Genomic DNA, 21,833 nt, shown 5'->3' with positions numbered 1-21,833 from the left:
TTTCTCACAGTGGGCCAGGAAATCAGCAATCATTGACATGTGTAGTAACTGCTGAAGAACAGATAGGCAGTTGTGGCCATCCAGAAGCACCAGCGTCATTTTGACACCTGACACGCGAATTTCTAGACGGATTTGGTTACTTGGCTACTCCTACCTCAGCATTCAACCATCAGTGAGCATCCAAGACGGGCCAGAAGCAGGAGGACAGGCTGTGTGCAGAGCAGAAGGGCTGAGGGAACGGGGGTGCAGCGGCTGCACAGTTTGCAGCGCACACTTGTGTGTCTCCTTGTACCTGTAGAGCTCAGACAGGCCCTGCTGCTGTCCGTGCAGCGACCCAAGCCCCGCTGTAAGGAATGTCACCAGCCACCCCTGGGACAGGAAACGGGACACCCGACACGTGTGAGTGGCTGTGGGGAGTGTGGTCCCACAGGGAATTGGGGAATCGGGGCATCGCCCTCTCGGATGGTCCGGCCTCCAGGGGCCCGCAGGGCACTCAGCACACAGCGCGTTCACTGAACAGTCTCTGGCAATCTGGAGAAGCAGGCAGCTTGAATTCAAGCTTGATGCATTGTGTGTTCATGAAGATTAATCAGCTTTAAACTTATGCTCATAAGCCAAATGCAGCATGCACCAACACTGTTGTACTTATGTTTCATTTATGTCAACAGGATATTCCTGTTTTCTCTAGTCAAAGTCAGCAATGAAACACTTGACTCCGGCTGGCATCTTTCATATTAAAAAGGATTTCTCATTGTACTACCTGGGTCTTATACAGGATAGCTCAAGGGCATGCTTCACATAAAGTGTTTGACGATTCTGAAGTCAACAAGGCAGATTTTTTTTTTCCTAAAGTCCACCGTTTATAACTGAAAAGACGATGAAACCTTCGTGCCCCGAGGAATGCGTTAACCCTAGGGTTGTTCTGCGGTCACTGTGGGAGGCCGAGGCAGCCACATGCCGCTCCCACCTGAGAACGTGGGAGGTGATGATGGATAAGGGCATCCCGACTGCGGCAGCACCTCCGGCCCCGTTGCTGCCCGGCGGCCCCAGGGCAAGGCAGGGCCCGGCCGGGCAGGGCAGGGCAGGGCCGGGCCGGGCAGGGCAGGGCCGGGCAGGGCAGGGCCAGGCAGGGCAGGGCAGGGCAGGGCAGGGCAGGGCAGAGCAGGGTCGGGCCGGGCCGGGCAGGGCAGGGCAGGGCCGGGCAGGGCAGGACCGGGCCGAGCCACTGGAGGGAGCTGCGCCCTCAGTCAAGATGGCGCCTCCAGTGTCTCCGACGGGCTCTGACGTCATGGCTGTCGCTGCGCAATTACTTCCGCCGGCGGCCGTGTGCCCTCAGTGAAGATGGCCGAGTGCCGGCGGCTGCGCTGAGGGTCAGTGTGCGGGGCCGGGCTGGCGGCGGTGGCCGTGCGAGCAGCGCGGAAAGGCGAGGCGAGGGGGAGGTAGCGTCTGAGGCCGGGCGGGGCAGAAGGAACACTCCCCGGCCCGCGGCCTCTTTTGGGCAGCTGGGCACAGGCGCGGCCGTGAAATGGCGGCCGGGCCCGGCCCTGCCTGCGGCCCGGGCCGGCCGTGGGGCTGGGCCATGCCCCGCTTGCCCACCGCAGGCTGCAGGACCGCAGCCGGTTGTATCCCAGAGGCCTGGGTTCTCTGAGAGCCGCCGCTGTCTCCGCAAGGAGGTGTCGGTGTGCTCTAACAATTTAGAGTCAAATGAATTAGTTGTGAGACGCTTCTCAAAGTTTTCGCCACAGGAAAAGATTAAATAACCCAAAAAATTGTCCTTTCCACTACAGCAGCACTTGCTAATTCTTTATTCAAAATAGAAAGGACTGCTTCTGTTTAATGAGATAGCTAAGTATTTGGCATAATCAGAAAACTGTAAATCAAAGGTGAAAGTACTTCCCAGTTATTAACTCTGCAAGCATTAACCTGCATGTAGTAAATTGTGTACACGGTACAAATACACGAAGTTGTGTGTATACATACAGCTTGTTTTAGGGCACCACGTGGTGGCTGTGTGGGACTGTTTGTCAGCCGCTGTTGGAAGCAAGTCATAAAAGTTGTTTCTGCCAGCTGTCCTTGTACTGGCAGTGTTCATAAATGCTGCGTTGGCATCCATATGTGTGAGATATATTAGGGCTATCATAAGTTGCCCTAATATATCTCCGAAGTTACTTTACGAACTATGATCTGACTTCCTTTCCTTGACAGATGCACCCCAGTGGCACACAGCCCCGAGTTCCCATGTACAGCTTGAATAATCAGCTCCATACCTGGCTTCTCTTCAGAGCTCACATTTTTTTGCCAACTTCTAATCTGACACTTCACCAAAGGCACTTCTGACAGTTTCCAAGTGGTTTCTTACCACATAAACAGGGGTCATAGTTCACTGCTATTATGTCCTGGGTACAAGTAGCAGTCAGCCAATCCAGTGAGGATATATTTGATGAAGATGCAGATGAAATGTATCTACTACAGAAGGAATGGAACAGCACTATGAAAAAGAGATTGAAGGTATTTTTGTAAAAATTACTTAATATACTTTTTAGCATTTTAGATTTACTGACATTTAACTCGATATACATGTGAATGACTTAAAGGAAAAAGTAAAACTAGCTGCTTAAAAGTTATTGTGGTGTACTTTCTTCTGAATATCAGGAAAATATGGCAGAAATGTACATAAACACTACTTAGCAGTCACCAGAGCAAAGTACTGTTTTGGCTAAAGACACTGACTCCTTCTGCACAGCCATGTGCATTTATAAAAGGCAGTGCTGAATTGTGATGCCAGCTACTTGCTTTGTACTTGTAGGTATAGCCTATTAAATGTGGGGCAACAGAGCTGAACAGTGCTAATGAAGAAATGGGAGACGTTTGGGGTTTTGGGTAGAGTTGCTCATCAGTCACAATGTAAGATGTGTGACTCCACGTGCAACCACACTTGGGCATTGTGGTCTGTGTAGGTCTTTGGTTGATATATTCTCCAAGTGAAATACCCACTTTGTGAAAGCTGCTTTGCAGAGCCCTTGCCTCTGCAGTTCTGCAGGGAACAAAGCAAGTTCACAAACAGATGAGTTTGGCAGATCCTGTGTCATTCAGAGTGGGGCTCTGTTCGCAGTTGAGCAGCGTTTGGCTGAAGAACATGGATGGAAACGCTTGTGTAGGCAGTAGATGAGGAATGGTATTACAGCAGACCCAGTGGAGTTTCCTTCATCTGAGTCCCATGGAAAGACTGGTTTTCTTAAGGAACTGTTTGGTGTTCTTACAGAAATCCCTCTGGTATTTTTGAGTAGATACTGCAAAATCATGAAGTGTTATTGAAGTTGAGACTTGTGTGTTGGGCAGAATAAATTTTTGTGTTCCAGACCGCTTTTCTAGCAGGGCCACCATGAGCAAATAGGAGTTTTCACTTTTGTAGCTTGTTAAAAAAGTTAAGAATTATTCTGTTAATCTTGTAATGTTGTTATAATATAAAGAAAGTAATTTGCATTACAATCATTAGCTGGTTACTTAAAGAAAGCAGTCCCCATGTTAAGTGTATTTATATATGACTCAGTCAATCACCAATCACTGTCTCTTTTTCTGGTATAGCTCTTGGATGGAGTGAGGTCCAGCAAATAAAGGAGCAGTGCCCAGCAGTTAATTTTGTGAAAATAAATGGATTCCATGTAGATGGATTGCACATAGAAGAGTACCTCTGCTAAAGGGGAAGATTGGCAGCCTGCATGTCTTTTTAGATAGAAGTACCACATACACTTCTTTTTTCTAAGTCCATTTCTCACAAAGCAGTTGGTAATCATTAAGAGCAAACATGGGGGGGTTTGAACTTTCTAAAAGAAGTTTCCCTCTTTTCTCTCTTTCTGGGAATCCTTTTGGGAAAAGTAAACTGCATCTTACAGGTCAGTAAATCATAGTATACTGCAACAAGCATGTTTTGGTTTGGCAGTGGGGGTGTAGCGGTGAAGGATGTTCAGATATAGAAGCTGTAACTTAGGAGATGTGACACCTGTTTAAACTTTTTTATTATTATTATGTATTTGTTGGAGATCCACTTTGTCATGTTGTGACATTGAGCAACCTTTTTCACTGCTTTTGTTACAGGAAGGCTATAGGGATGGAGTTGAGGCTGGGAAAGAACTTGCACTCCAGACAGGCTTTAATCAAGGTTACAGACACGGTGCCGAGCTGATGATTACATGTGGCCAGTTCAAAGGAACCCTGAAGTAGGTTACAAACTCCTTAAGGTCACGTGTATGTGGAGGGTGTGTAACAGGGTAACACACGTACAGGCTTTTGTTTGTTTTAATTAAAGAACAAAACCAACCAACCAAAACAAACAAACAAAAAACCCAAACCAAAAAAAACTGTCCGAAGTGAGCAACTTGAGAATTCCCACATCTTGAGAACAGGGAATGCCTACCTGGGTGTAGAAGTACAATTTCTAAAAATTCTCTTTCAATTATTCTTCCAAAATTGTCTGAATCTATGTATTTAAGCTTAATATTTAGTTCTACTGCCTGAATTTTCCATAAATCATGTATTATACATAAATGTATTTATGATGCATAGATATCTTGTCACATTGCTGTCTATCTATCTCCACCAAGTGGAGATCTACGTAGATAAATATAATCACTTTTGTTGTTGTTCACTTTTCAGTGCTCTGTTATCCTGGTGTCATTTTAATGGACATGATTCTGCTCTAAGTATGATAAATAATCTTCTTGATGTGGTTGGAAAGCATGAAGATGACGTGCTTAAGTATCTGAATTCTACTGAAGAACAGCCACATCTTGGACACATTTTAGACTCAGTTCAGGACATGGACCTTAATCACACAGCTGGGACAGAGTACAGGGAAGGTAAAGATGGAAAACACAACGACTGTGGCGGCAGCTCCGGTGAAAACATTTGTAGGAATAATGGTGAGGTTGGTTCCTTGCAGTCTGAGTGCAGCAAGGCAAACCTCTGCACAGATCCTGAAAAGTCAACCCTTGCTTGGGTTAAAATGCAGACTGTTTGGTTAGTAGAGCAACTGGGCTTATCACTGGATGTACTCCATCATGTCCAGCAACTGGAACATTAGTTTTTCTGTCTCATGGTACTTCAAACTAAGATTGTGGATTTTGATTCTTTGTTTGTGGGCCATGTACAGGCTGATGCATCACTTTTGCTTTAGGAAAATCTAATTTGGATGCTTTATAGTAGAAGTCATTTTTGTAAATCCTTACCATGATTTGGGCTCTGGGCAAAACCCTTCACTTTCAACCTTAAAGGTAACATTCACAGAAAGGGGCAGTGACTTTAAAGCTTTACAAAGAGTTACTAAACATGTTTCTGTTTTGTGTCAGGAGGTCCCATTTCACCCTCATTTTTTTCTTGGCAGTAGCTTGGAAATGAAGTGGGTCCATTAAATAGCCCCTCTAAATTGGTCCCCTGCAATATCAAAAGAATAACTGCTCAGTGCTGTGGAAGTGCTCAGTGTTTTTGGGGAATAAGCTGCTGTTGAGGATATGCTGTGTGCAAAACAGAACATGTAATGCTGCTGATTCCTAGAGTGCTGTGACTCTGTAGTCACTTTTTGTCAAATTCCATGTGTTATCTTTTCTACCCATGATGCAATGCACTTTCGTGGTTAAAAACTATTTTTCCTTCCTTGTATAGTTATATTTGTCACTTTTGCTGAAAACATACCATTTTCCTCAAATACAGAATTGCTGCCAATTCACTGTTTTACTTGTAGACATCTACTCTTACCATGTCAGACCACACTAAACATGCTTCCAGTCTAATGAACATCCTTTTGTTATTTTTGTATTTATTTTGTCAGTCCATCTAGCCTGAACTCTTTCCTGCATTCCAATAATGTTTTTCTCAAACTCTTCAAGGAAGCCAAGCTTATTCACTACCTCTTAGAAACACATCAGCCACACATGCCTATTTCTGATCATTTTGTATTTCTGTAACTATTCTATATTTGACTTGCTTTCCCATTGCTTCCCTTCACTGTAAATTGCTCTGTTCAGGAAGTTTTTTCTTTGTAAATGCCTCTGTTTTACATTAATTAAACTGATTTATAGTAAGTTCCCAGCTTACTTGTTGGAAGTTTCCTGTGACTCATTCATTTTGCAGACAAAGGAAGTCCAGACCTAGGCAAAGTAAGATTTTGAACAGTAAATTGAAAAAAAAAATTGAAAAAAAAAAAAAAAAACCTTACAAAACCATTTCATACTTAAAGGCAGAAAAAATCTAAGGCAAAAATTCATTGTTTTTCAGAGCCTGAGTTTATACAACATTCTTACTAAAGACTCCATTACCCTGTCAGAGTTGACAGACTGTAATTTTGGTTTCCTTTCTGTACCACTTCTCCTTCAGGGGTAAGCAGAACTGCAGTTCAGAGTCTTAGATTGAATGCATTTATGAAATAGTGGACAAAGAAGGGTGTGTGCATTAAGTGTGTATATACAAAAATCATTCAAGTAACTTTTTTCAGTTTATTTAGCATAATATTGACAGTGATAAACATTACATTTCTTCAAATGCCTGCATTGTGTTATAGACTGTATCATGTAAAACACAGATTTTTTCCATATTCTGGTAGAAAATGGTGCAGACAGTGTTGGAATGTATATATAATTTTCCTAACTAATTTTTAATTAGTTGCTTTAACTAATTGTAAGCAGTGTCCACTTTTAGCCAACACCAATTAAGTTTCTTCACAGACCTACTTTGATCATTAAATCACTGAAACCTTGAGTTTGTTAAAACTAAGCCTGACTGTCTTCAATGAACAAAGCAAAGGAATTTGAAGATTGGGCATCTGGGATCTTAAATTTATGGCCCTTCAAGGACATTACAGTAACCAGAAGATATGGAGGAGATTAAGGCCTGGAAAGTTGGAGAAAAAGATAAAAGAAGGAATAAAGGATGTGGACCAGATTAGCATGAAGAGAAAGAAATAAATAACTAATAGGGGGTAGAATACTAATTAATGAAGAGAATTACGTAAATTAAACCAATGAACATTAATGTCTTTGTTCACAAAAAATGCATAAATAAGCAAAAAATTTTGTATTGGGATCAGCATTGAGGCTGGAACTTTGTCAGGAACACCTATCTCTTGACCAAGAATAAAGTAATACCTTAACCTCTAGCAATAAAAAAGACAGTGTTAGAGGAAATCTTGTTTACCACTACGATTTTTTAGGTTTTCAGTAACGAGACAAAATAAAGGTTAATAGAACAGTGTTAGACTTTAGAGACTTGGATGTTTTAAAATGCAGATTCAAGGGAGTTACTTTCCCATATTTAAAAGTCTGCAAAGAGGAGATACCATGTCCTAATTACTAAGTAGGCTTCACTTTTGCTTATAAAACCATCAGGTTTTTTGTCTGTTACATCAGCTTCTATACTAGCTATGGAATTACTTTCCTCCACAAGGTTTCAGTGTATAGTGAGGGGTTACTTTTTTTCTATGTTATCACCCAGAGTTTCCAGTTTGGCTGTAGAGAGATTTTCTTCTGTACTCTCTGTATCATTTGGCTTATCTTTCACTGCCCAGTCTTGCTGACCAGCACCAGAAAGGCTTTCTTTGAGACTGTCAGAATCTGTAGTTTGCTCCAGTTGTGGTCCAGGTTGTTCTGTGTCCATATCTTGTGTTTCACTGTCAGCTTTCACCTTGGCAGCATTCCTGAAAACAGCTCTCATGACAACTGGTACTGACATGCAACTGAAAAAGGAAATGACACATTAGTCACTACTACAGACATCCTACGATGTTCATTAAAGTACTTCTGTTTTTTAAACTGTGGCTGGCACCTGAATGAAAACCAGCATTAACTCCTTTCTGGTTTTGTCTTCTACAACCTGGTGTTACTTTGTAACCATAATACAAACTGCATGTGCTGTACCAGAAATATATGTTGACACACTGAAATTTAGTGCTGAGTCTTTGAAGTTAGGTGTGCACAGAAGCTTTGACTGAAATAGTGGGAGGTCTTTCAGTCTGGTCAATCTGGTCAACAAAAAAAGTCATAAGGGTACTTCTAGTGAAAACCAAAACTAAGAATATTGAAATATAGTAATTCTTCTTGAGTTTTGTAATTGTAACCTTCATGTTTTGTGTAACACAGGTACAGAAGGTGTCTTTTTCTAAAACACTGTCTATACTGGAGGAGTTTTTCTCCCACTCTTAACCTGGTTCCAAAAATAGTACCTTGTTTAAATTCAGGTTCAAAATCTAACCTGCATTGGTTTTGTTGTCATCAAACAGATAATAGATGTGAACTAGCTTATGCCAAATCACTTAGTGCTCTTAGACTGTTCTGAATCAGTTTGTCTAGCCTATGTTCACGTATCACAACAACTCACTCTTTTGGAATTTGTTCAGAAAACAAGCCAGAGTCAGTGTTGTAGACATGCCATATACAACTCACTTTCTGAAGAGAAGCACTGATTGCTGTTAGGAAGATGTGTAAAAAGACCTTCCCATACTATTCGAAGTTACAGTAGTCATGAGACTGTCATCAGCTAGAGTCTTCAGAAAAGCATCTTCATAAAAAGTTAAACTTTACTCAATAGTCTTTCCTTGCTTCCACATGCTTTCTACTAGAAATACTTCATCACTGTTAATGTTTAACATTTTTGAAAGAGATAATTAAGACACTGAAATAACTTATTCCCATAATTGTATACAGCATTTTACTAAAGTGAAGTGTTCCAGTTGCTGAGTTCATGGCATTATGAATGCACATGATATTTCCATTTGATGGACATCTGTTAGGAAATAAAAGTACTTACCGTTTCACAGCTCTTGCTACAAAGTCATCAGTAGAATTTAGAGTTGGATCTTGAGGATTTAAATGCAGGTGACATTGGACTTCTCTAGAGCTTATAACATCAATTACCACTAAGGAGTAACAGAACAAGAAAAAACTTTGGTTTGAAATGCTTACAAACATCAAAAAACATCCTTTCATTTTGATGCTTGAAGAGGTGTAAGACTGAAGATAGTGGAAAGAGGTTTGCAGCATTTGCATGTCATTTGCATGACTTGCTTTTCCTTAATATACTTAAATCAGAAATAGTGGAAATTACAATTTATTAATTAAATGCTGGCCAAGATAAAACGGGACCTTACTATTTGCATTTACTTTCTGTATTATTCTGAGTACAAAACACCTTCGAGTAAGCAGTTTCTACACAAGTGCATGCACTTGGTGTTTTTCCTGGGCTGAACGCTGTTGAGTGGCCCTTACACTGTTTGTAACTGAGAAATGTAGTGCAAGAGCCTAGGTAGAACCAAGTCCCCTGTCAGCTCAGTAAAGAGGACAGTAGCAATTATTCCACACATACCACAGGCTAAATTCTCTTTCACAGGATGAAGGAAAAAGACAGAAAAGCTGGTGTTCTTGTGTGGTACCACTTCAAAGTAAAGCAGTTCTGAATCATCTAAAAATAAAAATACTGTTTAGTGATATCCACCATTGAAGCTGGGTTCTTTTTGGCTGAATTACATACCAGAATTTTAAAAATACTGATACAATAGTCTAATTTTTCATGACTTTGACAACTTCATTTATGTACATAAAATGAGCATAGAATTTTTTTAAAAATCAATACAGTGTTAAGAATTTTTTATCATTTGCTGTTCTTCACAAGTAATGACAGTTTTGGGAATGGAGTAGTAAAATCTGTCAACGCCCAATTTAGAAACTAGTTTGTCTCTAATACTGTGCCATCACTTCCAGCCACACAATTTACCTTCATTTATATGCTTCTCAGAGACACAGCTGCTAATAAGAGTGTTATATGCCACTTGATGTCGAAGAATCTCTATCACACCAGGCACACACTTTGGATGGCTAAATGGGATTTTACTGACCAAGGCTCCTGCTAAAACTGATTTTTCTGAGCCCTTGTTTATGAAGTAACAGTGCTTTGGATGATCTGGAAGAGACTAAGCAACAAATAATGTTGTGATGTTTCAAGGACTGAAAACAAAAAAGTAAGGCTTGATGTTATCAGGCAATTGTACAATCTACAACAAAAATATTTTTGAAAGATACATTTCTAGCATGTCCACGGTACCTATGCATTTCTAGTAGAGTCCTTAGTGGAAGCTAAATGAGATCCACTCTCCCTCCCAAATACATCCAAATTAGGCAAATATACCCAGAGCCAAGTGGTCAGGGGTTCAAGTGTCATCAGTTCTTCCAAATACTTTTCACAGCCCTATAGGCTATAAAAATGTTAGTGACCAAAATAATATCAGTAATGCTGCTTGACAGTTGCACAAACAGGATAGCAGTTTTGCTGGAAATCTCTTCTGGACATCAGATGTTGTTCCAACCTCCATCACTACTACTTTTTCTTTGGAGAGATATGTTTGGCTGGAATATCTCCTGATGATTCACTTGAAGACGAGGAGGAAATAGTAAGAAAAATTTACCACCTGTCCATGTTAACAGTGACTCTATGACAAAATTAGAAATTGAGTATGGTATTACCTACTTCAGGATGCCAAATGGATTGTCCCCTTAAGAACAGGGCAGGGCAGTTAATGAGGAGGACCTACATTAACAAAGGCTGAAGAGCTTTTCCTTATGTGTTCATGTATCAAACATATTTTCCCTACACCCATTTCACAGTTAGAATGCAATTTAGTAATTCTAAATATAAAATCTTAAAACTCAGAAGTAAAACCTCCCACCAAGTACAAATATTTTAGGGAATTGTTGAAAAGTTACAGTGCCTTTCATGTGCATCTAAGAGAACTGAAAGATTAATTCCATTGTACAGAAGAGAAGAGCTATACCAAACATTATTTTAACATGGTGCAAATTTACTACTACCTTCTGTACCACCACCTCAAGGTCCAAGAACTAAGCAGGCAATGAGCTCTACAAACACTGCTAGTAGAACAGAAAAAAAGTGCCCTCTTCTTTTGCTGCAATGAATTGCAAAATTAATGTTTCCTAGCAAATAAAAATGTAGATCTTTGAAGCTTTGTGTAGTTGCCCTGTACATAAATCTGGCAGAAAGCATCTTAGCCACAGCTTTCTGTTCTAAAACTTTACATCCAATGCAGCCTAAGCAACTGTATTTCAATAATGCAGTTATTAAAAGGAAAGCCTTCTTCAAACAACCTTGTCTCTAGATAGCAGCTGGCTTCACTGTTGTAACACTTTATATTTTTCTTCCTGCTAGTCCCTTTAAGAGGAATCAATAGTCCCACTGTTATCTAATTAAGAACCCCCTTTTGTTAAAACAGTGTGACATGCAGCATGATAAAGGTCTTCAAAAATCTAGATAAGTACCTTCTTGGGACTTGCTCCTCACACCAGTCAACAAGTTTCCTTCTTTTTAAGGCATTAATGATAAAGTTCTGAGCAATTTTTAGAAGAGTAAATATTTGGGTTACACACAGACAAATTAGTGTGACTTCAGCAGCCAAGCACACTGTTTTATTAATGAGGATGAGAAGCTCACTTACATGAAAGGCTCTAATACTGCTTCATAAATTGAGCTATTTCCTAAAGAGCACTTTTGTTGGGATTCTGGGAAACCTACACTGCTTGCTTATGGGGAAATGGTAATTCAGTATATATCTTGCACAACAGCACAGTGTGTATCAGATGCACACTATACTTACCACAAAGAAACAAGATTTATTTGTAGACAAGTCTTCACTGCATTTTTCTTTAAGAGTAGACTGAACAATTAGCTCATACAGTGGAGCTAGCTTCAAGCCAGAAATCTGAATTCCTGAAACCAGGTCATTATTAGCAATTAGGTTGAGACAGTAGGTTATGAAAGCTACTATTAAAAACAAACCCAATATTTTGAAAAGAGAAAAATACTGATTTGCTTTCTTATTCCCCTTTTTTGCTACTGGGAATTTGAGGTAGAGTGTTTAACTTTGCCTTTGTCACATCTTTCTTAAAATTTTTGTGCTTTGCACTGGTTGTTACACTTGGACTGGTAGAACAGAATATGTTCTGCCCAAGAAGCAACTTCTTCTTGCAGCTTTAACAGGGGGAAGCAAAAGGCAAATAAGCAATGCATAGTCACGGAAGTACTTCGTCTTAAAAAACAATTATAACATGCCTGTGAGCTTCTGTATCTCTTCAATTCTGGATGAAGACATTGGAACAGGCTGATGAAACTTCAGAACAAAATGAGCTGGCAAATCCATGCTGAGTTCATCAGTCAGTTGCAAAAAAGCAGGGTTGCTAGGAAAAAAATTGTCAGAATGAAAGGTTTTTTACAGAAATTGCCATAACAAGGCTTCTAAATGCAAGGCCACTCTTAGGTCCCTAGCAGTTTATTATGTTCCATACATTTTCTAACTTGAGAAGTGTTTTGCTTTATAAATGCAACTTTATTAGTTTAAAACATGGTTAATGTGAAAACCCACAGAAAGGAAAAGTGAGACACAGAAACTGAGTAGTTTTTTTTACAAATAATTTTAAAGTATTTTAGTTCAGAAAGTTACTTCAGACTTCCCCTGCAGACAACCCTGAGGTACAGAGAGATGAGGTGTCAGTACCCATAGTGGGATGACAAACTATTTTGTGTATTTTAGGTGCAATATCTTTCAGCATATGCTTTCTTTACTGTGAATCTATGAAGGACTTGCTTGTTGAATACTAGGAAGTTTAGTATTACTGTTCCAGTGTCTCTTTCTGGCCTCAAATCTATGAATAAATTCATAGTTCAATGCAACTGACACAGTTAAATATGAACACAATACCTTCGAAGTCCATTTGGGAAAACCATAAAAGCCACAGATTATAGATGGTGTAGCTGTGGAGCACCAAGCCATAAATAAAACAGAACTTCTGTTTCAGCAGAGGCTAAATATAAGTTATGTGGAAATCAAGGACTTGTAAATCCATTTCTGTATTGACAAGTGTCCAGAGCCTCACCTGTCGTCTCCTGCTTGAGGATCTATAATTAATGGAGAAAGAGGCAGTTTGTGGAGTGTATCTGTGCCTTCAACAGTTACAACTGTTTTTGTTCCACATACCTGGGAACCTTAGTAAGAGGGAGAATGGCATTATTTTCCTTAATTTAGTGTATATTAATCCTATGCATAGAAAATATACAATGGTAAGGACTTGGAAGGTCAGGTCAATCTGACAGCTACAGTGGTGTGGGCAGTGAAGAGAAGCCTACATTAACCACACCCAAAAGGCCAAAGTTGCCCAAAGATGATAGCAGCAATAGCTGAATCAACAGCCAATGGAAAGTAATTTCCTGATGGACATTAAAACTGTGCTTAAATGCATCACATAAATTGTTCTACTAAACTAGAATTTTAAATTTTAATTCTGAGCTTTCATTAATTAACTTTGCTTAATGAAACAGGTAGTATTGAAAAACTCTTGTTAGCTATTTCTGCTGAAACAGCAGAATAGCTGAAATAGCTTTACCATTATTTAGTTCTGCTTCCAAAACTTGAGAGGGAGAAATGTAAAATTCAATGTTCATTGGGGTTCCTGAGGAATAAAAAAATAGTGGTTACTACATAGGTCAGTAGAGGAAATATGTTGGGTGCCTTGACATAAAGGTGAAAAAACCAACACTGTAGATGGGCAGAGGGGATTCCTTGTAAGAGTACATCTCTACTTACAATATCTGTTCAATATATGTTCTGTATATCTGTATGTTATCTGAGAATTCAGGCACAGTAAATCCCTACAGCAGATTTTATTTATAGTAGAGGATCTTTCCTGTACACAAAGATCAACTCAGTAGTGTGCTTTGATTACAATTCTTTAAATTCAGAAATGGGAAAAGAAAAAAAAAAGGGGGGGGGGAGAGAAAAAGAAAATGGAGGGGGAAAAATGGAGAAAAAGGGGAAAAAAAGGAAAAAAACATCACCTCCAGTTCTTGGCACCAGGTGTCCTACTTTTCCATTAAGTACTTCAGTAACTCTGTTTAGATCCTGTGTTCTATTTCAAAAGACATCTTAATTAGTGTTTCCTGCATTGCAGTGGTAGCTAGGCTAATGTAATTTCTAATTTGTATCCTTAATCAAAAGAAGACAATGTTTTCTTGGAAGTAGATTGTATGTCCAGCTTTCAAAAGACCACAACTCCACACATGCATTACTTCTGGGCCTTGGGCTTCCACTTTCCCTGTGTCTGAGCTCTTTCATGTTGCACTTTGGTGTGCTATTTACCAGAAATAAAGGGGGTCAAACCAATTCTTTGGTTGAGCAAAGAATGAAGAAACAGTCTGGTTAAATAACTTGGACAGAACCGCTCTCTGACTTCAAGTGTGTTTATATAGTAAATATATACAGCCATACATTTACATAGCTGTGTACTAACTCTGCATAGATGGGACAAATAATCTGTTTAACTTATAAATAATATTTACTGAGATATCTGTGACCAGTGGGGATATTAGTTCATAGTGTTTAGTTCATAGTACATTAGTTCATAGTACATTAGTACATAGTGTTATTATGCTTCATAAGGGAAAACTGCAAAAATAATCCAAGAGGGTGTTTCGAGTTACAGGAGGCCATACTTGCCAAGGAATGTGTGTATGTAACTTAATAGGCAAGGTATCAGAGAAGATATATCAAAAATCCAGAAGGAAAGCACTGCCCTCAACTCTTATTTATTGAAAACAATGAAAATCCTTGTACAATTACCAGAAGGTTTAGGAAACTGTTCCCTATCTATCTGTAATCCTACTCTATGAAAGAACAAATGAGAAAAGGAAGGAGAAAAGCTGGCATCCACTCCTCCTGATCTAAAACCTGAGGACAAAATGAGATACCCAAACAGCAGAACCTCAAGAAGGCTATTTTACTTCTGCCACAGGGAGATCTAAACACGACTGCTGACTTTCAGGCACACTGTTTGCTCCCAGTGGGTGGTCATGTGCACACACCCTCAAGCTTTGTAACCAATCAGTTTCCCAGGAAGTCCCTCAGATAAAGCACAGGAGTTCAACAGATTAACTAGTTTGCTTGTCTGGGGTTGACAAAGGCTTCAGGCTTCCCAATGAGAGAAAACTCATTAGCCTTCCACATCCTGCTCTATAATTAGATCAGTTAACTTGTTTTTTAGTGAAATGAAGGGGTGTGGGTAGAGGCAAAGGGACAAAGACATAGACTGTAAGTTACCTGCCAAGAAGTGACATTGAATAAAGGTCTTTTTCAAGGGCCTGCAAAGCAAGATATCCCTTAGCTTTCATTTCGCTGGGAGAGAGAAAAGACAATTTATTATTTTTGTAAGTAAATGAAAGTTAGGCTATGAATTTCAAAAGTTTTTGAGTAAAAAATATCTGCAACCTGTTTCCTGGAATTTGATACATATTTGACAGGTCTTCTAGAATCTTGCCAAAGGCATCATAGTTCTTCATCCTAAAAAAAATGAAATAATGACTATCACTAGGAAATGAGATAGAACATAACTCTTTTATACACAACTTAATAGAAAAGGCACCATTTCAGAGTGACAGTGGTCCCCTCCTTATCAGATCAAGTAGCAGTACTGATTTAAATTTTCTTAGAAGATACCAGAAAATGTGAACCTTTGGTTTTGTTGCAAGCACTGTAATTATAGCTGAAACTGGCAGTGATGTAGGCACTACTGAGAGCAATAATTGTACATGAAACACAAATATGACAGCTCATCAGCTGCAAAACATTTTTCCTGATGTTCCAATAAAGCTAATCATGTAGTACTACCTCCCTAAGACCTTGCATGCATACATTGATCTTAAAATATCAAAATTGTATTAATGCTGCGATTCACAGCACCATGTGAGAGAGACAGGCCTTAAATATAACTGATAGATACATCAATCAAAAAAAAGAAAAGAAAAAAAAAGGGACAAGGGCCTTGGTTGGTAAATGAATGGTTCAGACTGCTCAAACCCCAGAACTGCTGTGGATTTTGACTTGGTGAGGCAGCGTGGAGCAGTGTTCAGACTAACCCACCTGTGCTTAAGTAGATTTTATGTGAGTTTTATAAGCCTTACTAGACTCTGGTGTGCAGTCACACAGACAGCTGTGTGACTGCAGTGTGGAAGATATGACCCATCTTTCCTATGCAGATGTGGCAGTAGTGTGGATCAGCAGAGAGAAAATAAGCCTTTAGAACTTTTACACTGGGACAAACTCTTTCAAACCTGGAACCTAAACAAGTCACTCAGCTCTTCTCTGTCTCTTTCCAGCTAGACTAGGGCGGAAGCAGGGAAAAAAGAGGGAAGCAGGCATGTGTGGTACAGAAACAGACACAGTACCAGCCTATGCATTAGCTCTTAAAATCTTAATTTTGTAGTTACATTGAGACTCATGGGAAACATTACACATATAACAAACTGCCTTACAACCAAATAAAATACTACACCAAGAGGTGTAGAAGGGATACCTGTGCTTTGTGACAAATCTTAACAAAGCCAGGAAGGCAGAAAAGTAGCACCCACAGTACCAATGGTAACTATATACCAGTGATCAAGACCAAACTGCTGGCATTAACATCACTGGAAGTCAAAAACCTAGGAAAATGTAAGTTCAAATTTTAAGTCATAGCTGTTTACACTCATAATGCTAATATAACTTCATTTCTGAGGAAAAAAGGGGGCTGAAAAAACTGATGATGAATAATACAAAAGATTAAACACTCTCCTGGTTTGAGAGGAAGTGAGTGGGATGCTGTGGTCAAACCAATACATGCTCAGATTTGAATACTGGCACCTGATGTGGCCACTGAGGGCATGGATACACCTCTGAGAACACAGGGGGTTAAAAGCAGAGAACTCCCAGGAAAACTTTCTCTCTCATAGAAGCACTGGCATTGCACCAGCGTCAAACCGTGACAAATACTAAAGGTCAATGATTACTTTTTCTCTTTTTACCTTCCCTATCTACTATTCGGCCACAGGATTTAAGAATCCAATTTCCTAAATATACTTATTATTATTAAAATCTGGAACCTTGATCATATTCACTGAAGAACCTGTAAAATAGACTTTTAAAGTGGTGGCCTGACCTGGAACAGCAACTATTCAAACAGAACAAAACATGGTAATAATAAATATATATATATATAGCCCTACTGCTACATGAGAAAATTAGGGTCTCATGTCCCCCTGTGTATTTGCAAAGAAACTCAGGCCATGTGGTACCACCTTCCTTTCATTGCTTTGAGAGAAGCCTGAAGGACATGCAGTTAAGGTATTTGCTTAAGGGCAATACGAGGGCTATTTAGTATTTGATGGAAGGAGGAGAGGAAAAGGAATGCCTAGTTTGTATGTGTAAATCTGCCAGTTCTGAATTGTCATCATCAGTCCATTACCAAAACTATGGCTCCAAGTAGCTCTATAATTCTTACAATCAAGAGAGAGGCCAGTATTCCAATGCTGTGTTTGGCAACTAGAGCCAACACCTTGGGGATTACTCTTTACCCTTGCTGCATTGAAGCAGATGCAGTCGATGGAATGACTTGAGAAATAAATAATGCCTGGAGTATCTTTACAAAATCACATTTGCTGCAGTTTTAGCCTTGAATTTACAAATTCAAAGCAGATAATAATAGTTACAAAGACAACCAACTTCCAATATGGAGGATTGGAACCAACTTCCCACAAAAAATGGAATCCAAAACAGTGTCAATTCTATTGCCTTCTGGATTCATGTTATTGTACCGTGATCCTCTTTCCTTTTCCTTTTTTTTTTTTTTTTCCCTCTTCAGTTTTTACCCTGGAATGGTTCTAGCATGAGGAATTCCTTTCCATTCAACATGAAACCCTATATGTGATTCTTTACCTTAGAAGCTGGACCAAATCATCACAAACCTATAGGAATAAGAGACAGGAGTTTCATCTTTCTTGCAATTTGTGTCACATCTTCTATAAGCACTTCATTAGTAATTATAAGCTTGATCCCCATTACTTTTAAGTAGCTGTATGGTTAGCATAAAAAATATCCCCAACACTCAAAACCAAGACTAACAATGCAATAATTAAAAAAATATTACTATAATAATTGGAAGAACAAAGCCTCTGTGAAACAGGATAAAATTAACAGAAATATTTTGTTGATGACTCTTTCAGAAAAAAAAATGCATCTTGGCCAGTTTTTCTTTTATTGGTTGTGCTAGAATTCTCTGAATGTGCATTTTCATTCTAATGATATTGTCCAGCGCTCACTGATCAACAGACCTGTGCAGGTTAAATGAACAAATTGAAATTTCAGAGCTGACCTAAACTAAAAATAATGGACAAAATTAACTCCAAAGTAGTAATTGTAATAATTTAATCATTTGGATACTTAGTGACAAAAACCAGAGTTTATGTTCCCCAACTTCCCCGCAACAGCTTGTTGTTATATCTTGGACCTGAAGGGTTGTCTGTAATTCTGTAACAACTGCAGAACATGATATGTGAACTTCAAGGTGATATTCTGTGAATAATTTAATAGAAATTTTGCCAGAAAAACATCCCTACTAGTGGAAATACATATACTCCTAAAGAAGGCAGAATAGGAAAATATTTTAAGCCCCTGTTATTTACTGTATACTGGTTACATTAAAGCATGAAAATAAAAATATTTATGCATGATACCACAAAATTCTTGGAAGGTGAGTCTGTCAGCTGACTTTTACTGTAATACTTAGCACTAGAGTATTTAGTATCTGTAACTGAGTTGTAAGTTTAGGTGAGAGATTCAGATGCCTAAAGAGGTAGCTAGTGTCATGAACAGGCTTGCATGTGTGACAAGACCAAAAGGAAGTCAAAACCTTTCTGACATGACAGCTGGAAGCCAGGTGGGAGACTACAGGGTCATGAGAGACAGAGAAAATTAATTTTACCACAGGAGCTTCTTCAAAGTGAGCCAGCTTTACATCCATCACATCTCCATCCTCCTCCAGCTGAATTTCTACATAAAACATCATTGATGTTATGTAGCAGGTGGTCCCACTGGGGCTAACATGAACAGTAAGTCTGAGAAGGATGAGAAAAAGAAAAAAAAAAAAAAGCTTGTATATATAAAAATTCTGTCACTTAAAAAATGAAATAAGTATAGTTCACTTGGTCATGGGAAGAGACACCAGGGATGCTTCAAAAATAACTCTTCCTTGGCTCAGCTTCTGAAAACTGTCCAACCAGGCATGTATTTGTGCTCTGCTCTTTGCATTATCATGTTGGTCAGCTCAAAACTATTAACCTTGGTCTGTAGCTTTGGGATGTAGGCATTTATACCCTCTCTTTACCCAAAAACCTTCTCCACAAAGGGCTAATCCAAATAAGCAAATACACTCCTTTAGAACACTGAGCTAAAAAATAGCCTTGTTGACAAGCCATCCAGATAGTATTCCTCTCTGGACTTGAGGCCATGCCTGCTCATTTGCATTTATTCATAAACAAACTTACCCCTTTTGTCTGGATAAACGTTCCAACACGTTCATCACAGAAAACATGGATTGAGCTGCAAAAACCAGAAAGGCAATTTAATCAAACTGCAATGATCAAGAAGTAGAACCAGTATTTTCTTGTTTTAAAGAACATGATTTTCTTGTTTTAAAGAACAGGTAACAGGAAAACAGTACCTCTTGAATGACTTGTTATTAATGACAAATATTATGACTAATAAGTGCTGTGCTGTGTAGAAAATATTCTCAGGCTTTAAGACTACTATAGCCTGAAGGCTTAGCCCAATTTGAGTTGCAAGTCTCTTGCCTCTTATCCACCTCTGTATTTGTACATTTGACCTCTTTGTGAAGAACATCAGTAGAGAAGGATTGGTAGATTCCATACAATATTTTTTAAAATGTACTTTGAGTTATCCAACAGCTCATTACCATTTAGTGTCCTCTCTATCTTCTCCATGCATGAAAGCAACAGACCATCTGGAGCTTTACTGACAGGCTTTCGCAGTGCGTTATCCTAGCACATTTGTGAAAACAAGAGACAAAGAAAGATTCCTTAAATTACTAGCTAAGAGCTAGTACTAGAGCACACAGATGCCCCATACAACAAACCTCTGGTTATTTGTTTTTGTCAAACACAGAGGTTACCTACGATTGGAGCTATCTCTGAAATGGCTGCACTGAATGGATTTGTCAAGATATTATTGTGCAGTAATTACATACCAGATGCCTTGGAGCCAGGAATGGCTTTCCATTCCCCTGTCTTTTGAGCTGATCACTAGATGTGTCAGCTAATTCCATTGTGAAGCTAAACTAAGAAAATATGAAAAAATCTGCCTGAGTGAATAGAAGAGACCAGTAAGTGCCACAGGAGTACTTGGTTGGATGAGAATACAAGTTTCAGCTTGTGAAGCCATTCACTTCAGTAGCAAGCAAACTCTCCCAGGTTCTCTTCAAGCTCTTGCCTGAAAACTTCTCAAATTCTACATTTCAATTAACAAAGAACACTCACTGCTGAAGAGTTTTCACTTTGTTCAAATTCAGGACATTGTTTTCAGAGTAAAGCTTGAGTTAAGCATTAATAAAAAGAAGCGTGGAAACAAATGGGAATTTTTATACTGAGCTCACAGCAGTTGTGCTACTCTGCTCTTTATGACAATCATTCTTAAATCAGCTACTGGAAGGGCAGAAAGCATGGAATGGAATATTACAGCAGCAGAAAGTCTAGATAGCAGATATCAGACCAGTTTCTAAAATACAATATTTCCTCCCAGTCCTATAGGCAATAAATTCTCTTTCCATACTATGAATATGGTATTGATAGTGAATGTAACCTCAACTGGTAGACAGTCAGTACTAACTCCTGAATAGCTAAAACAATGTTAAAACAATGTTAAAACAATGCAAGAAACAACCCCTAAAGTGTTAAAATCAGACAGGAAACTTTATAACCTATTGTCCTAAGAAAAATGGGGAGCCTGGGCTATACTAGGCACCAGGTTTTTCTGGGGATTATCTTTTGGTTGGTTTTGGATTGCATGGGGTTTTTTGGTTGGTTGGTTGATTTGCTTGTTTTTGAAAGTCAAGCAATTTTTTAACTACCTTGGAAACATACTCTTATACCACATACCCTTCTCTCACATAACCTGTGATTCTTACCATGCAAAAATAAACAAGTTTCAGAGTTTCAGTCCATGGCCTTTGTTGGTATTTTAAACGCAACTGTTCCATTAAAGCATTTGTAGAAATAGCTCTCACAACACCTGAAAAACATGTCAAAATGTTCTAAATATAATGGCAACCAGAAATGCTGGAGGAGGACAAATGTAAAACCTTGCTAAGGTCATTTTTATTCCTTCAAAGAAGGAATAAAAAAATATTTTACTTGAATTTTGCACATACAAACATCTAATTTGTGTAGGACTTTGACAGAAAAAGAGCAGGGGGAGATTTGTATAGGCAAGTATTCTCAATATTAAATACAGATATGCAGACAAATCTTCAATTTGTTAAACCATTAGGCTTTCTTTACCTATCCACAATTTCTTATGTATATTCTTTATAAATACCAAGGCTTTGCCACAGACTTGAGATTTCCAGATACACCCACCTAGAGCTCATTAAAGCTCACTTTAATTAGAAATAAAAAATTAGAGATAATTTTTTATGATGAGGGTGTTAAGACATTGGAACAAGTTGCTCAAAGAAGTGGTGCATGCCCCCTCCCTGCAAACATTCAGGGTCAGGTTGGGCAGGGCTTTGAACAACCTGATCTAGTTGAAGATGTCCCTGTTTATTGCAGGAGGGTTGGAGTAGATGGTCATTAAGGGTCCCTCCTAACACAAATTATCCTGCACTTTTGCAGAGGATAATCTCAATGAAGTGGTGAAACTTTTTTGTATATTTGTTTTTGGGGACGGCAAGGAATAAGAATGGGGCTGG

The 21,833-nt window shown here is 39.1% G+C and overlaps 2 protein-coding genes across 2 annotated transcripts; one reads left to right on the top strand and one right to left on the bottom strand.

Annotated features, from left to right (window-relative positions):
• The first annotated feature begins 1,318 nt into the window (after positions 1-1,318).
• YAE1 (YAE1 maturation factor of ABCE1) lies at positions 1,319-6,077 on the top strand. The gene is made up of 4 exons (XM_058038367.1): positions 1,319-1,370; positions 2,206-2,508; positions 4,096-4,217; positions 4,654-6,077. The coding sequence occupies exons 2-4, from the start codon at positions 2,392-2,394 to the stop codon at positions 5,078-5,080; spliced, it is 666 nt and encodes a 221-aa protein (XP_057894350.1). The 5' UTR covers positions 1,319-1,370; positions 2,206-2,391; the 3' UTR covers positions 5,081-6,077.
• A 117-nt stretch (positions 6,078-6,194) lies between these two features.
• On the bottom strand, positions 6,195-21,122 carry LOC131091951 (mediator of RNA polymerase II transcription subunit 1-like). Its single transcript, XM_058038354.1, has 15 exons — positions 21,051-21,122; positions 19,824-19,908; positions 19,396-19,450; positions 18,834-18,966; positions 17,789-17,817; positions 15,308-15,379; positions 15,140-15,214; positions 13,882-13,952; positions 13,431-13,496; positions 12,924-13,032; positions 12,103-12,227; positions 11,648-11,760; positions 9,757-9,952; positions 9,349-9,444; positions 6,195-8,877 (listed from the first exon to the last, which is right to left on the bottom strand). The coding sequence occupies exons 1-15, from the start codon at positions 21,120-21,122 to the stop codon at positions 8,852-8,854; spliced, it is 1,323 nt and encodes a 440-aa protein (XP_057894337.1). The 3' UTR covers positions 6,195-8,851.
• Positions 21,123-21,833: the final 711 nt, after the last annotated feature.

The sequence above is a fragment of the Melospiza georgiana genome, chromosome 1, assembly GCF_028018845.1.
Source record: "Melospiza georgiana isolate bMelGeo1 chromosome 1, bMelGeo1.pri, whole genome shotgun sequence".
In the NCBI taxonomy this organism is placed as follows: Eukaryota; Metazoa; Chordata; class Aves; order Passeriformes; family Passerellidae; genus Melospiza; species Melospiza georgiana.
This window is presented reverse-complemented; position numbering and strand designations above follow the sequence as displayed.

Excerpts from the sequence above, each read along its gene's own strand:
- YAE1 (XM_058038367.1), top strand. The coding sequence starts at position 2,392 with ATGTCCTGGGTACAAGTAGCAGTCAGCCAATCCAGTGAGGATATATTT. Across the intron at positions 2,509-4,095 it reads CTATGAAAAAGAGATTGAAG|GAAGGCTATAGGGATGGAGT; the intron begins GTATTTTTGTAA and ends CTTTTGTTACAG. Across the intron at positions 4,218-4,653 it reads CAGTTCAAAGGAACCCTGAA|TGCTCTGTTATCCTGGTGTC; the intron begins GTAGGTTACAAA and ends TTCACTTTTCAG.
- LOC131091951 (XM_058038354.1), bottom strand. The coding sequence starts at position 21,122 with ATGGAACAGTTGCGTTTAAAATACCAACAAAGGCCATGGACTGAAACT. Across the intron at positions 19,451-19,823 it reads GATAGAGAGGACACTAAATG|CTCAATCCATGTTTTCTGTG; the intron begins GTAATGAGCTGT and ends TGGTTTTTGCAG. Across the intron at positions 12,228-12,923 it reads CCTCAAGCAGGAGACGACAG|CAACCCTGCTTTTTTGCAAC; the intron begins GTGAGGCTCTGG and ends TTTTTTTCCTAG.